The sequence below is a fragment of the Carcharhinus amblyrhynchos genome, chromosome 27 (genome assembly GCF_965287045.1).
Source record: "Carcharhinus amblyrhynchos chromosome 27, sCarAmb.v2.hapA, whole genome shotgun sequence".
Lineage (NCBI taxonomy): Eukaryota > Metazoa > Chordata > Chondrichthyes > Carcharhiniformes > Carcharhinidae > Carcharhinus > Carcharhinus amblyrhynchos.
This window is the reverse complement of record NC_137350.1, coordinates 5978996-5992929: the sequence shown is the minus strand read 5'-3', so window position 1 is coordinate 5992929 and position 13934 is coordinate 5978996. Positions and strand designations below refer to the sequence as shown.

At 49.9% G+C, this 13934-nt stretch overlaps 1 protein-coding gene across 1 annotated transcript in view; it reads right to left on the bottom strand.

Moving 5' to 3' along the window:
• The window catches only part of LOC145358997 (voltage-gated inwardly rectifying potassium channel KCNH6-like), a 114709-nt gene that overhangs the window by 22812 nt on the left and 77963 nt on the right, over window positions 1-13934 (bottom strand). Inside the window, exon 7 of the mRNA XM_080213355.1 lies at window positions 3943-4042. Within this exon, the coding sequence (XP_080069481.1) occupies window positions 3943-4042 (100 nt within the window). The remainder of the gene's footprint in view (window positions 1-3942; window positions 4043-13934) is intronic.

Below are 13934 nucleotides of genomic sequence, written 5' to 3'. Positions count from 1 at the left end.
AAACTCGAGGATAAACCAAAAGAGAGGCAAAGCAAAGGAATTAGGAAGTTGGAAAAATTAGAGTTCATTCAGAGGCACAAGATAAGGGGTGTCATGAGAGTTGATCATAACCTCAAATTATTTATACATATATTGATTTTTTTAAGTTGGGCTTGATAGAGCAGACGCAGCACGGTTTCGTTAAGGGGAAGTCGTGTCTGACGAATTTATTGGAGTTCTACGAGGATGTGTCTAGGGCGGTGGATAGAGGAGAGCCGGTGGATGTGGTCTTTCTTGATTTTCAGAAGGCGTTTGACAAGGTACCTCACAAGAGGTTATTACAGAAGGTAAGGGGGCATGGATTTGGGGGTAGGGTGTTAGCGTGGATAGAGGATTGGTTGTCAAATAGGAGGCAGAGAGTGGGGGTCAACGGGTGCTGTTCGGATTGGCGGTTGGTGACTAGTGGAGTGCCCCAGGGGTCGGTGCTGGGGCCTCAGCTATTCACCATTTATATAGATGATCTGGAGGAGGGAACCGAGTGTATGGTGTCGAAATTTGCTGATGACACCAAGATTGGTGGAACGGCAAATTGCGCGGAGGGTGTGGAGAGTCTGCAGAAGGATCTAGATAGGCTGGGCCAATGGGCCAGGAACTGGCAAATGGAATTTAATGTTGGCAAGTGCGAGGTGGTCCACTTTGGTAGGAAGAATGGTAGGAAGGACTATTACTTATGTGGCGAAAAACTGCAGCATGCGACGGTGCAGAGGGACCTCGGGGTCCTTGTGCATGAGTCGCAAAAACCCAGCTTGCAGGTACAGCAGGTGGTCAGGAAGGCTAATGGGATGCTGGCCTTCATAGCGAGGGGGATTGAATATAAAAGTAGGGAGGTCTTGCTGCAGCTGTATAGGGCATTGGTGAGGCCGCAGCTGGAGTACTGTGTGCAGTTTTGGGCGCCGCACCTGCGCAAAGATATTTTGGCCTTGGAGGGAGTGCAGAGGAGGTTTACTAGGCTGATACCGGAGTTGAGGGGGTTGAGCTATGAGGAGAGGCTGAATAAACTAGGCTTGTACTTGTTAGAGTTTAGAAGAATGAGGGGAGATCTCATTGAGACGTATAAGATGATGAATGGGATGGATAAGATAGAGGTGGAGAGACTCTTCCCGCTCAGAAAGGACAGTAGGATTAGGGGGCACAGCCTCAAGATAAAGGGGGGGCGGTTTAGAACGGAGTTGAGGAGGAACTTCTTCACTCAAAGGGTGGTGAATCTCTGGAATTCTCTGCCCGTTGAAGTGGTGGAGGCTGCCTCGCTAAATATTTTTAAGACGCGGGTTGATGGGTTTTTGATAAGCGAGGGGATTAAGGGTTATGGGGAGAGGATGGGAATGTGGAACTGAGCCACGACAGATCAGCCATGATCTTATTGAATGGCGGGGCAGGCTCGAGGGGCTAGATGGCCTACTCCTGCTCCTATTTCTTATGTTCTTATGTTCTTACATGTGTTCTTGAAAAATGGACATAAAAGCAAAAATGGACTGAGATTGCAAAGTAATCATTTGCTGTAAAATTCCATTGTGGATTACACTTGACTAACTAACCCAGAGAGAACGGAATGGTGCACCTTTTCAGACAGAGACACTTCAAACGTAGTAATACAACACAGATATTCAACTGTAATCTCTTGTAGAGATAATAGACTCAGCAGAAATCATCTTCTGTGTTATATCCCAGATTGTGAAAGAAAGCAGGTTCAGGGAAAAAGGCACGTTTGTCTTCCACCACTTCCAGGAATATACAAAAGGGTTGAACACCAACTGTAACCCTGTTCGCTATGTATTAGTTGGACGTTCTACTATCCTAGTCTATGCTGTGAATGTCACAGCTGAAGAAAATCCACTTGGGATTGCTGTGCTTCCAGGTAAATTTCCACTCCTTGACTGCTGGGCATGAGTGAAGGCAGCAAAGCCACAGTTGAAAAGGAAAAACCACGACTCCATTCAGTTGACCCATAGAACCAACAATCTCCAAACCAGCCACTTAACAGCTAAAATCAGCGCTAATTCACAAAACTTGCTGGAAATTCTCATTTCTGCTGTTAATTCACGTATCTGCTGCTATTGCACATATCTGTGGGTAATTCATATAAAATCCTGCAGTGTAGAAGGAGGCTATTCGGCCCATTGAGTCTTCACCAACCACACTCCCACCCAGACCCTATCCTCATAACCCCATGCATTTTCCCCAGCTGGTCTCGCTGACACTAAGGGACAATTTAGCATGGCCAATTCACCTAATCTGCACATCTTTGGACATATCTCTGCTATTTCATGAACTTGCACCTCTTTATTGTGGAGTCCACTAGAGGTAGACAAGAACGTTGACGACTGACAAAAGACTTGAATTAGGGACGCACATGGAAAATGGGTGGCGCGGGCTTGTGGGGCCGAAGGGCTTGTTTCCTGTGACGGGCTGTTCATTGTTCCTATATCTGCTAATGGGGGTCCTTGAATCATTTGCCAGGAGAATTGAGAGGTTTTTGACTTGTCCCTTCAGCCATTGCTCATAACCCGCTCTCCACTCAGGGGCTTCTCATTGGTACAGGTAAGATCGCTACAGGCTGGCAATCCATTCTGAAATTCCCCACAGGGTCAGGAAGATCAGACCTGCTGTCCAAATCTCCCCCCTCGCCAGCACTGTGGTCTTTGGAAACACAACAGTAATGGAATCATAGACTAGTTTCATCAATCAATTTGTCATTTGTCTGCAACAGTCAGACAATGGTGCAAGGGAAATCTGCGGTGATGGAGTATTTTAGAATGATAGAACCCTACAGTGCAGTATTCTGGAACCAAACTAATTTGGTGTGTGTGTGTGTGTGACAGGATGGGGAGAGAGTGAGGGTGACAGTAATGGTCACTGCCCCAAATGCAGCCACGCTTTGCCGGTCCCTGCAGACTGTACAGTGTGTGTTTCCAGGTGAAAGTGCGTAACTGACCCTCATCTCGATGCTTGGCTCTGATTCACTGTCTATTTCTCCTCGCTCCCCCCCCACCCCGTGTCCATTCTGGGATACGCTGTGTATAATGGAGCTAGGCGTTACCGGTGTAACATAAGCAGGGCCTAGTTTTATGGCTGATATAAAATTGGATATCCTAAATTAAAGAATTGGGCATATTAAAAATCAAACACAGTCAAACCTCAGGCAGGCTAGTTGTACAATATACAAACTTGTCTGGGCCTGACTCATCAACCTCCTATCAAAGGTCGTTGCACCCTATTGATACTTAGCAGGAGATCATCGCACCCCATTGAAATGCACCGGCCTACTGTTAGAAGCCCAGATCGGGCCAGACTTTCTGTCACCGTGAGTTCCTGCAGTTGGCTTAATCTGATAACAGGTTACATGTAAGCAGCAGCATGGAGATGGACACCTGGGGGTGGACCCTGGTGTCCTGTCCGGCAGACATCAAGAGACCCACTGGGTATTGGAACCCACTCCTGGGACCTCATTGGCCGGAAGCCAGAGAAGTTTCTGGAAAGGCAAGCAGACAGGGGGATAAAGGAACACGCTTGCAGACACCAGCAGGGAAGACTGGAGAAGACTCGATGAAGGAGGCCATCCTTGGCCATTCGGAAGACTGACCAGAGAAGAAGCTGCCATCGAGACTCACCTTCGTGACACTGGACCAGAGGGACTCAGAGAAACGAGCCTGCAGTTTTAGCCAAACCATCTTTGTGGGTGGTATATCTGATTTTGGGGTGTTTTATTGTGGGTAATATAAGGGTTAGCAGTGTTATTGTTAATAAACTTGTTGAACCTTTACTTGTGTTTGTCGTTTGTCCACCTTGCAAATAAGGGCACCTGGGGTAAAACATCAGAATGTGTAAACTGGTCGAAAGTATCAGAGATATTTTAACATTTCAACACCGGTTAACCGGCTCCGTGCCCTCGGTCTGCGCACTCACCGGCGTTGCTCCTTTCCCTGAATGAGCGTTTCCTTCGTCGGATCCGCCTGTTCCCATTGTCGGAATCCTCACTCGGGGGTGAGCGGAGAATCCGGTCCGCCTGTTAAATAGTTTAAATAACACGGTCACAAAATCCACAACGAACCCCCTTCTCATCGGGCACATTTCCCCATTGCCGGAGGGTTGGGTGTTGGGGGGTTGATTAGCTGCAGTAGGTCAGTGCACTAACACACAGGCAGGTGTACAGTAATACACCCACATGCTCAGAACGGACTGGTAAACCAGCACGCTCAGTGTACACTGATACTCAAAAACCCTCGGGGGTACACTGACACACAGCAAAAACCCTTGGGGGTACACTGACACACAGCAAAAACCCTCGGGGGTACACTGACACACAGCAAAAACCCCCGGGGGTACACTGACACACAGCAAAAACCCCCGGGGGTACGCTGACACACAGCAAAAACCCCCAGGGGTACACTGACCCACAGCAAAAACCCTCGGGGGTACACTGACCCACAGCAAAAACCCTCGGGGGTACACTGACCCACAGCAAAAACCCTCGGGGGTACACTGACCCACAGCAAAAACCCTCGGGGGTACACTGACACACAGCAAAAACCCTCGGGGGTACACTGACACACAGCAAAAACCCTCGGGGGTACACTGACACACAGCAAAAACCCTCGGGGGTACACTGACACACAGCAAAAACCCTCGGGGGTACACTGACACACAGCAAAAACCCTCGGGGGTACACTGACCCACAGCAAAAACCCTCGGGGGTACACTGACCCACAGCAAAAACCCTCGGAGGTACACTGACACACAGCAAAAACCCTCGGGGGTACACTGACACACAGCAAAAACCCTCGGGGGTACACTGACACACAGCAAAAACCCCCGGGGGTACACTGACACACAGCAAAAACCCTCGGAGGTACACTGACACACAGCAAAAACCCTCGGGGTACACTGACACACAGCAAAAACCCTCGGGGTACACTGACACACAGCAAAAACCCTCGGAGGTACACTGACACACAGCAAAAACCCCCGGGGGTACACTGACCCACAGGCCTGCTGGCTGTACGTGGATCAACGGTGTACAGACACACTCCATGTGCACAGACACTGTTGATGGACATGGGATGTAAACACCCAGTATACAGTGACCCATTCAGTATATACTGGTACACAGATATTGTACGCAGACACTTGTACAATGCATGATGGCTGAATTTAATGGATACCGCTCAGAATCATTGAGCCCTACAGTGCAGAAAGAGGCCCTTCGAGTCTGCACCGAACACAATCCCACCCAGGCCCTACCCCCATATCCCTACATATTATACCCACTAATCCCTCTAACCTACACATCCCAAGACACTAAGGGGCAATTTTTAGCACAGCCAATCAACCTAACCCGCACATCTTTGGACTGTGGGAGGAAACCACAGCACCCGGAGGAAACCCACGCAGACACGAGGAGAATGTGCAAACTCCACACAGACAGTGACCCAAGCCGGGAATCGAACCCGGGTCCCTGGAGCTGTGAAGCAGCAGCGCTAACCCACTGTGCTACTGTGCTGTCCCACTTCATGGCTACACTTGCAGTACGCTGACACAGAGACAAACACAGGTACATGGACACACTTGGGGATATCCCTAGCATATGGACACACTCAATAGCCCTGATTTCCAATGTGCGAGCAGGGCAGGCTTAGTGACCTCTGTCTAGGTGGGTAGTGTACCTGGTGTAGCATGACGCTTGTGACAGGCAGAACGAGGAGGTACTGAGGGCAGACGGATCTCTGCGGGAGGGCTCAGCAACAGGATTACTCTATCCCCTAACTCATCCTGATCACACCAAGGGAGATCGGTTAGAACATAGAACACTACAGCACAAACAGGCCCTTCGGCCCACAAGTTGCACCGATCACATCTATACCTACTAAGCCATAGACCTATCTATAACCCCCAATCCCATTAGGTTAGTGCAATGTTAAATATCTTGAAGGATAATGGGTGAAGAGAGGCTTCCGGTCGATACAGATTAACACAGAATCATGGAGATTCTAACTCAGAAAGGGGTTATTCAGCCCAGTAGCCATGCTAGCCCATTAACTGGGCTGTCTAAATGCATTCCCCTCATATTGCCACATATTAATTTTTAAATACTTACACAATTCTTTATCAAATTTCTTCTTCAGTCCCTGCTCGTGGTGAATGATTTAATATCCCTCTGCAAGAGAGCACTTCCTCAAACTCCTCCAGTCTCATAATGATAGTCATTTGTCTTTTCCAATATTGCAAACAATCTATTTGCCCTCTCGAAGCTTTTAGCAATCTTTAAAGTCCTGGTTAGCTCCCCTTGCTAAACCGTCCCAGTGTAAATGCCCCAACAGTTGTTATTTTGGGTGTCACTCTGTCCTCTCCATTCTGTAACTGATTCCAGGATTAGCTGGAAGTGAGGCCCAGTAGGACTAGAGGGCACAGCCTCAAGATAAAGGGGGGGCGGTTTAGAACGGAGTTGAGGAGGAACTTCTTCACTCAAAGGGTGGTGAATCTCTGGAATTCTCTGCCCGTTGAAGTGGTGGAGGCTACCTCGCTAAATATTTTTAAGACGCGGGTTGATGGGTTTTTGATAAGAGAGGGGATTAAGGGTTATGGGGAGAGGGTGGGAAAGTGGAACTGAGACATGACAGATCAGCCATGATCTTATTGAATGGCGGGGCAGGCTCGAAGGGCTGGATGGCCTACTCCTGCTCCTATTTCTTATGTTCTTATGTTCATCTGAGAGAATCCCCTCAGGCGAGGGGTGACAGAAATGTGGGCGCAGGTTTCAGTGACAGTTACATCGCGATGAGGGAGAGGGAGGACAGGCAATCAGAAGCTCAGGTCAATTTGTGACACGGATAACTGACACGATCCGATCCTGACCATTGAGCAGTGGCTTTTCTCCAGGTGCTCCGGTTTCCTTCCACACCCCAAAGATGTGCTCTTAGGCTGATTGGTGTAACAAATTGTCCCTAAATTAGTCTCCCCTCAATCTGGTTTCCCATGTGGAGTGCCATAAGCGTAGACAAGGGTCATGGGTGGAGAGGGGACTCACAATGTTGAAATGGTGGCGTGGGCTCGTTGGGCCGAAGGGCCTGTTTCCCGTGCTGTGTTGTTCTTTGCTCTTCGGAAGGAGAGAGGTTTGATTGGGTTTTTTGATTGGACCCAAAATTTGGTTCAGAAAGCTGGTCATTCTTCGAGTGGGCTTTAAGGGTTAAATTGAGGGCTCAGCTTGCAAAGACCTTTCCCTTAGTTTAGGAGATTTTGGGTGACCTTGGTCAAGGTGTTTGAACTGACAGCAGGACTTTATGGTGGAGATATAGAGAAATAACCTGGTCTGTGCAGAGATCCAAGAACAGCATTGTTTAGGGGTAGGGTCAGGAAACATTCTTGACTCAGGATAGTGGGAATCTAGAAGTCACTCACCCAAACATCTCTAATGTTGGAAATGAATCCGAGCTTTCAGGATTAAGTTTGACACGTTTTTGTTAAGTGAGGGGACATTTGGGCAGAGTGATTGTAGATTGGGAGACCGGAAATTAGAATTTGGTGTTTGTAAGAATGGTAAAATTATAAGATGCTGGAGGGGGAAGCATTGCATGGTCCTGTTAAAAGGTGGTGCCTTTTCTGTGCTTAGTACACAGAGAGCCCAAAATGAAACATTTATATCAAAAGGCCAAACAGCAGCGTTACCAAGACAACAGGCTTTTGAATTTAGCCAATCAATTTGAATCAGGCACTTAGATATCAAAAACCTATTAAATTAAAATCCGATGGTTTTGACAACCTGGGACCAATCCTACTGTAGGAAATATTGATATGTCATCACGGATATAAAAGGAGCAATGGGACAAAGGGAGTAGAGCAACAGCTACCTGCCAGAGCTTACAGCTCACAGCTCTCTCTCTCTCTTTCTATACCACTAGCTCTCATAGCATCATCTGGATAGCAAAGATACCAAAGAAGAAAGAGGTTTCAGGCAGAAGAATCAACGGAGAAAACCCAGGATATTCCGGAAAGCACAAAACCTGGTTGTAATTTAGAGAGTGACTAAATTCTATTTTGTTAATGAGTGGGAATTGTATTTATTTGAGCAGCATATCATTAGAATCTTGTTTTATTCAGGAGTAGTTAATAGTTAGAAGGGACTTATTTGATTTGTTAATCGTTTGGTTCATTTGCTCATTGTTAGATAAATAAATAGTTGACTTCAGAGAGAGGGTCAGGGATTTATTTTTATTTAATCACTAGATGGCGCTGAGGTGCAAGTCACACCACTTCTCATACACATTTTACAGATTATAAGGCGAGGTACTCCTCTTTGGGTGTTTTGGTGTTCGGTTTAGAACGGAGTTGAGGAGGAGCCTCTTCACTCAAAGGGTGGTGAATCTCTGGAATTCTCTGCCCGTTGAAGTGGTGGAGGCTGCCTCGCTAAATATTTTTAAGACGCGGGTTGATGGGTTTTTGATAAGAGAGGGGATTAAGGGTTATGGGGAGAGGGCGGGAAAGTGAAACTGAGCCACGACAGATCAGCCATGATCTTATTGAATGGCGGGGCAGGCTCGAGGGGCTAGATGGCCTACTCCTGCTCCTATTTCTTATGTTCTTATGTTCTTTTCAGAGGGGGGGGGATCAACCTCCACTTTATAACAATATCTAAATGATGTGGAGCAAAGATGGGTAAATGGGGTTGAAGAGTGTATTAGACATGATCTGACCGGATGGCAGGACAAAGTCGAGGGGCAGAATGGCCTCCACCTGATCCTAATAGGACAGTAAAGGTGAGTAATGAGGGTACATTCCAGCTCTGGTGACACCTGAGCACAGATACATCAGCCCCAGCAAGTGGTCTAAAGTGGAGAGAAACACTGAAATAAAATGGGTACCTTATAGCGAGGCTGCTCCGTGTGGAGCAGGGGGTCCCTGGAGAGGGGATCCCTGGAGAGAGGGTCTCTGGAGAAGGGGGCCCCTGGAGAGGCGGGGTGGTCCCTGGAGGAGGGGGTGCCTGGAGAGGGGAATCGCTGGAGAGGGGGTTCCTGGAGAGGGGGTCCCTGGAGGAGGGCATCCCAGGAGAGGGAGGTCCCTGGAGCAGGGGGTCCCTGAAGAGGGGGGTCCCTGGAGAGGGGGGTCCCTGGAGATGGGGTCCCTGGAGAAGGGGTCTTTGGAGAGGAGGTCCCTGGAGCAGGGGGTCCCTGGAGAGGGGGGGTCCCTGGAGATGGGGTCCCTGGAGAAGGGGATCCCTGGAGAAGGGGATCCCTGGAGAAGGGGTCCCTGCAGAGGGGATCCCTGGAGAGGGGGTCCCTGGTGTGGGTATGCTGTAGGGGACGGAACTACAGAGAAACTGGAGAAGGGGATCCCTGGAGAAGGGGATCCCTGGAGAAGGGGTCCCTGCAGAGGGGATCCCTGGAGAGGGGGTCCCTGGAGCAGGGGTCACCTGTAGGGGACGGAACGACAGAGAAACTGTTGAGACTTTAATAACTGAGCTTAATCTTAAGGTTTGAGCCAAGGTTGACCAACAAGGCTGGTGCTTGTGAGAGATATTATTGGACGGTGGATTACGGGCGTGCTAAATAACACAGATATGTGATGGTCATGAAGATGAATCCAATGGGGAAGTTGGGAGAAGTCTCTTTACTCGGAGAGTTTATGAGGAATTTGCTACCCCATACTGAGTGACTGGGGTGAATTGTATCGATACATTTAGGGGGTAGTTAGAGGGAGAAAGGAACGGAGGGTAGTGATGGGGTTAGATGAAATGGGCCACGTGCTGGTACACGTGTTTCTTGCGTGTTGGTGCAGACCCGATGGGCCTCTTCTGCGCTGTATGATTGGAAATGGAGTCGGAGGAAGGTGGTGTGCTTTGGGCCAATTGAGCTGTTGGCCTGTTTCTGTGCTTTAAATATTTTTCCAGTGTACAGTTACTTTGCCATTTTAAAGAGGAGTGATAATAATCTCCGTAGATTTTTTTTAAACCTTTCTGGTTCGACACAAACTCGGAGTTACAATGAAACCAGCAGACAGAAACTCTGGAGACCCCCAGCGTCCAGCTTCACTCTGGAGTGCGGTTGGCGCCATGTTACCAATGCACCACCAGGGGGAGGCCAATCCTAGGTCAGTCCCTGACTCCCGCAACAATGCCGGCACAGTACGATCCCGCACTCCATTTGGGTGTGCTTCAACTGGCAGACGAAGGCTCCCATGATTACAAACTCAGTCTCATTAAACATTCAGGAGTTAGGAGGCAGGCTAAGTAGGAGGAGGGAGTTCCAGAGAGACAAGAGGCGAGTTCGTAAAAGCGTCAATGGAGTTCAACGTGTGAGGCGATCTGAGAACGATGGAGAATGTTTTCCTAATTGGCGCATTGCAAATGTAGTACCGTTGTTTAAGAAGGGTCAGAGGGATAACCCAGGGAATTATAGGCCGGTGAGCTTGACTTCAGTTATAGGCAAGCTAATGGAGAGGATCCTCAAGGATAGGATGTATGAACATCTGGAGCGCTGCAATCTGATCAGGGATACGCAGCATGGCTTCGTTACAGGGAGGTCGTGCCTTACGAATCTAGTGGAATTTTTTGAAGAGGTGACAAAAACAGTTGATGAAGGACAAGCCGTTGATGTCGTCTATATGGATTTCAGTAAGGCGTTTGACAAGGTCCCTCATGGTAGGCTGATAGAAAAGGTGAAGGCTCATGGGATACAAGGCCAGGTATGTAGATGGGTGGAGAACTGGCTTGGGAGGAGGAGACAGCGAGTAGTAGTGGAAGGCTCCTTTTCCAATTGGAGATCTGTCACCAGTGGTGTGCCGCAGGGCTCGGTACTAGGACCTCTTCTATTTGTGGTATATATTAATGACTTGGAAGAGGGGGTAGGTGGTGTGATCAGCAAATTTGCTGATGACACTAAGATGGTTGGATTGGCAGGTACTGAGGAGCAGTGCCTGGCAATGCAACAGGACATAGACAGGCTGGTAGATTGGGCAGATAGATGGCAAATGGAATTTAATCCAGAGAAATGCGAGGTGATGCACTTTGGCCGGAATAATGTGGAGGGGAGTTATACGATAAAAGGTAGAACTATCCGGAGTATAGATACGCAGAGAGACCTGGGGGTGCAAGTGCACAAGTCCCTGAAGGTGTCGGTGCAGGTGCAGAATGTGATGAGGAAAGCGTATGGTATGTTAGCCTTCATAGGAAGAGGTATATAAGAGTAGGAGTCTGATGTTGCAGTTGTATAGAACGTTGGTTAGGCCTCACTTGGAGTACTGCGTCCAGTTCTGGTCGCCGTACTACCGGAAGGATGTAGAGATCCTGGAGAGAGTGCAGAGGAGATTTACCAGGATGCTGCCTGGTATGGAAGGGCTGTCTTACGAGGAAAGATTGAATGAACTTGGGCTGTTTTCCCTTGAGAGACGTCGGCTGAGGGGGGGATCTAATAGAGGTTTATAAGATTATGAAGGGGATAGATAGAGTAAATGGTGGTAAGCTTTTTCCGTTATTAGAAATGGATAGAACGAGGGGTCACGAGCTTAGGGTGAGGGGGGCTAGGTATAAGACAAATATTAGAGGGCAGTTTTTCACGCAAAGGGTAGTGGGGGTGTGGAATGCACTACCGAGTAAGGTGGTGGAAGCAGGCACGCTAGGGTTGTTTAAGAGTCACTTGGACAGCCACATGAGCGGGCTACATATAGGGGGATATAGTAGGCCTTACTAAACATTGTAGGCTTGGGAATACGTTTTGCCTCAGGGATGTTACAGTCTGTTTAATAATGAATTTTTTGTCTCCACAGGCATTTAAGTCCAGCAAGGGGCATGCATGCGGCAGGTTGTAGTGGGCTGCTCTTGGACGTTGCTTCGGGAGTTGCCTATTGCTGCATGTCGTTAGTGTGCTTAAACTGGACCATCTCGAGGGCAACATGACAGCTCAGAGACTATCTCTGTTACTGTGCGGACACATGGATTTGGGCCTGTGTCTGTGGGAGTTTGCACGTTCTCCCCGTGGTTGCGTGGGTTTCCTCCGGGTGCTCCGGTTTCCTCCCACATCCCCAAAGATGTGCTTTTAGGCTGATTGATTGGGTACTAAACTGTCCCTAAATTGGACCTCCCTGATCCTCGCACATTAGGCGTAGACTAAAATCATGAATAGGTCACTGGGACAGTGGGACAGCGGCGCGGGCTCGTTGGGCCGAAGGGCCTGTTTCCCGTGCTGTGTTGTTCTTTGTTCTTTGTTCTTTGTTCTAACGGCGAGAGACTAGGAAGAGGAAATGAGCAGAGGGGTTTGGGAATTTAAGTCACTAAAAGCTGGTGGCCAAGTGCAAAAAGCAATCAGAAAGGCTGATGGGATACTGGCCTCGTATCTTCAAGGAGCTTGAATCGAAAAGGGGGGGAAGTGATGTTAAAGTTGTACAGAGCCTTTATCTGGAGTATTGTGCTCAGTTCTGGGCATCACACCTCACACTGGCGCTGGAGAGGACGCCGTGAGGATCCAGTTCGATTTAAACCGGGGCTGAAAGGGGTAAATTATGAGGACAAGTTGTAGAGGCCAAGGGCCGCGACTCTCCCCAAAAAAGTTCAAAGTGTCGAATTTGCGATTGTTTTTCTCAGTGGGAGTTCAGACTCGAATCTCCCACACTCTGGTCACAATCGTGAATATCATTAAAAGCTCGGGGGTGGGGGTGGGGGGGGGTACTATTCACACTGGAGCCTGATGGTTCCATGCGCAGTGGCCCCGAGCTGTCAGCCTGCAGTTTGCTGACCAGCTCAATCGCTGCCTCGCCCTGGGCCCCCTAATCGCCCCACACACCGATCGCAGCAGCCCCCCCCTGTCCATTTGTGTGCCAGCCCCGACACCTCTCCCAACCCAGAGTGCCCCAATCTCCAGCCCCTCCCTTGCTTTGCAGTGATGATCCCCGCCCCCCCCCCCCCACCACCACCCCACCCAGGCAAGGCCCATCCCCAGGAGGCAGAGCCCCCCCCCCAGGCTGACCATCACCCACCCTGCCCCACCAGACCACCCCGATCGCTGGCCTCCCACCAGCCACGACTGATCCTCTTGCAAGACCCGCCCCCCCCCCCCCCAACCCCAATGATCATCCCCTAGGCCCCGCCTTCTTGGTCCACCCCACTTGGCCACCTGCCCGTTTCCTGGTGGGCAGTGCCAAGATGCCTCCTGGGCAAGGCCACTTTGCCCCTTGGGCAGTACCGGGGGGGGCCACAGGCTGGTACTGCCAGAGTATCCCATGCCCAGGCAGCACCACCCCATCACCGCCTGACCCCCCCTGGGAGGCCGTGATCGCCCCCTTCACTCCAGTGTGGTCAGGCCGCTAGTTCCCCGAAAGTGAGGAGCCAGTCTAAACCCCGCTGGAGTGAAATATCCTGGCGGGGGGGGAGATGTTCGCGGGCCTGGGGGACCACTGTGCCGCTGTGGGATGGGCTTGGATGTACAAAAGATTGAGTGTGAAAGAGTGGTTAGAAAGCAAATGTCACAGTTCCTCCTCCTGATGGTTGCTTAAGGGATTGAGAAAGAACAGGAATAATTCCATTAGGAATTTGGGAGTGTCCAACAGGCAGACTGGGTGTACACTGGGACACAGGCAGACTGAGTGCACACTGGGACACAGGCAGACTGGGTGTACACTGGGACACTGGCAGACTGGGTGCATACGGGGACACAGGCAGACTGGGTGCATACGGGGACACAGGCAGACTGGGCGGACACTGGGACACAGGCAGACCGGGTGTACACTGGGACACAGGCAGACTGGGTGTACACTGGGACACAGGCAGACTGGGTGCATACGGGGACACAGGCAGACTGGGCGGACACTAGGACACAGGCAGACCGGGCAGATATTGGGACACAGGCAGACCAGGTGTACACTGAGACATAGGCAGACCGGGCATACACTGGGACACAGGCAGACTGTACACTGGG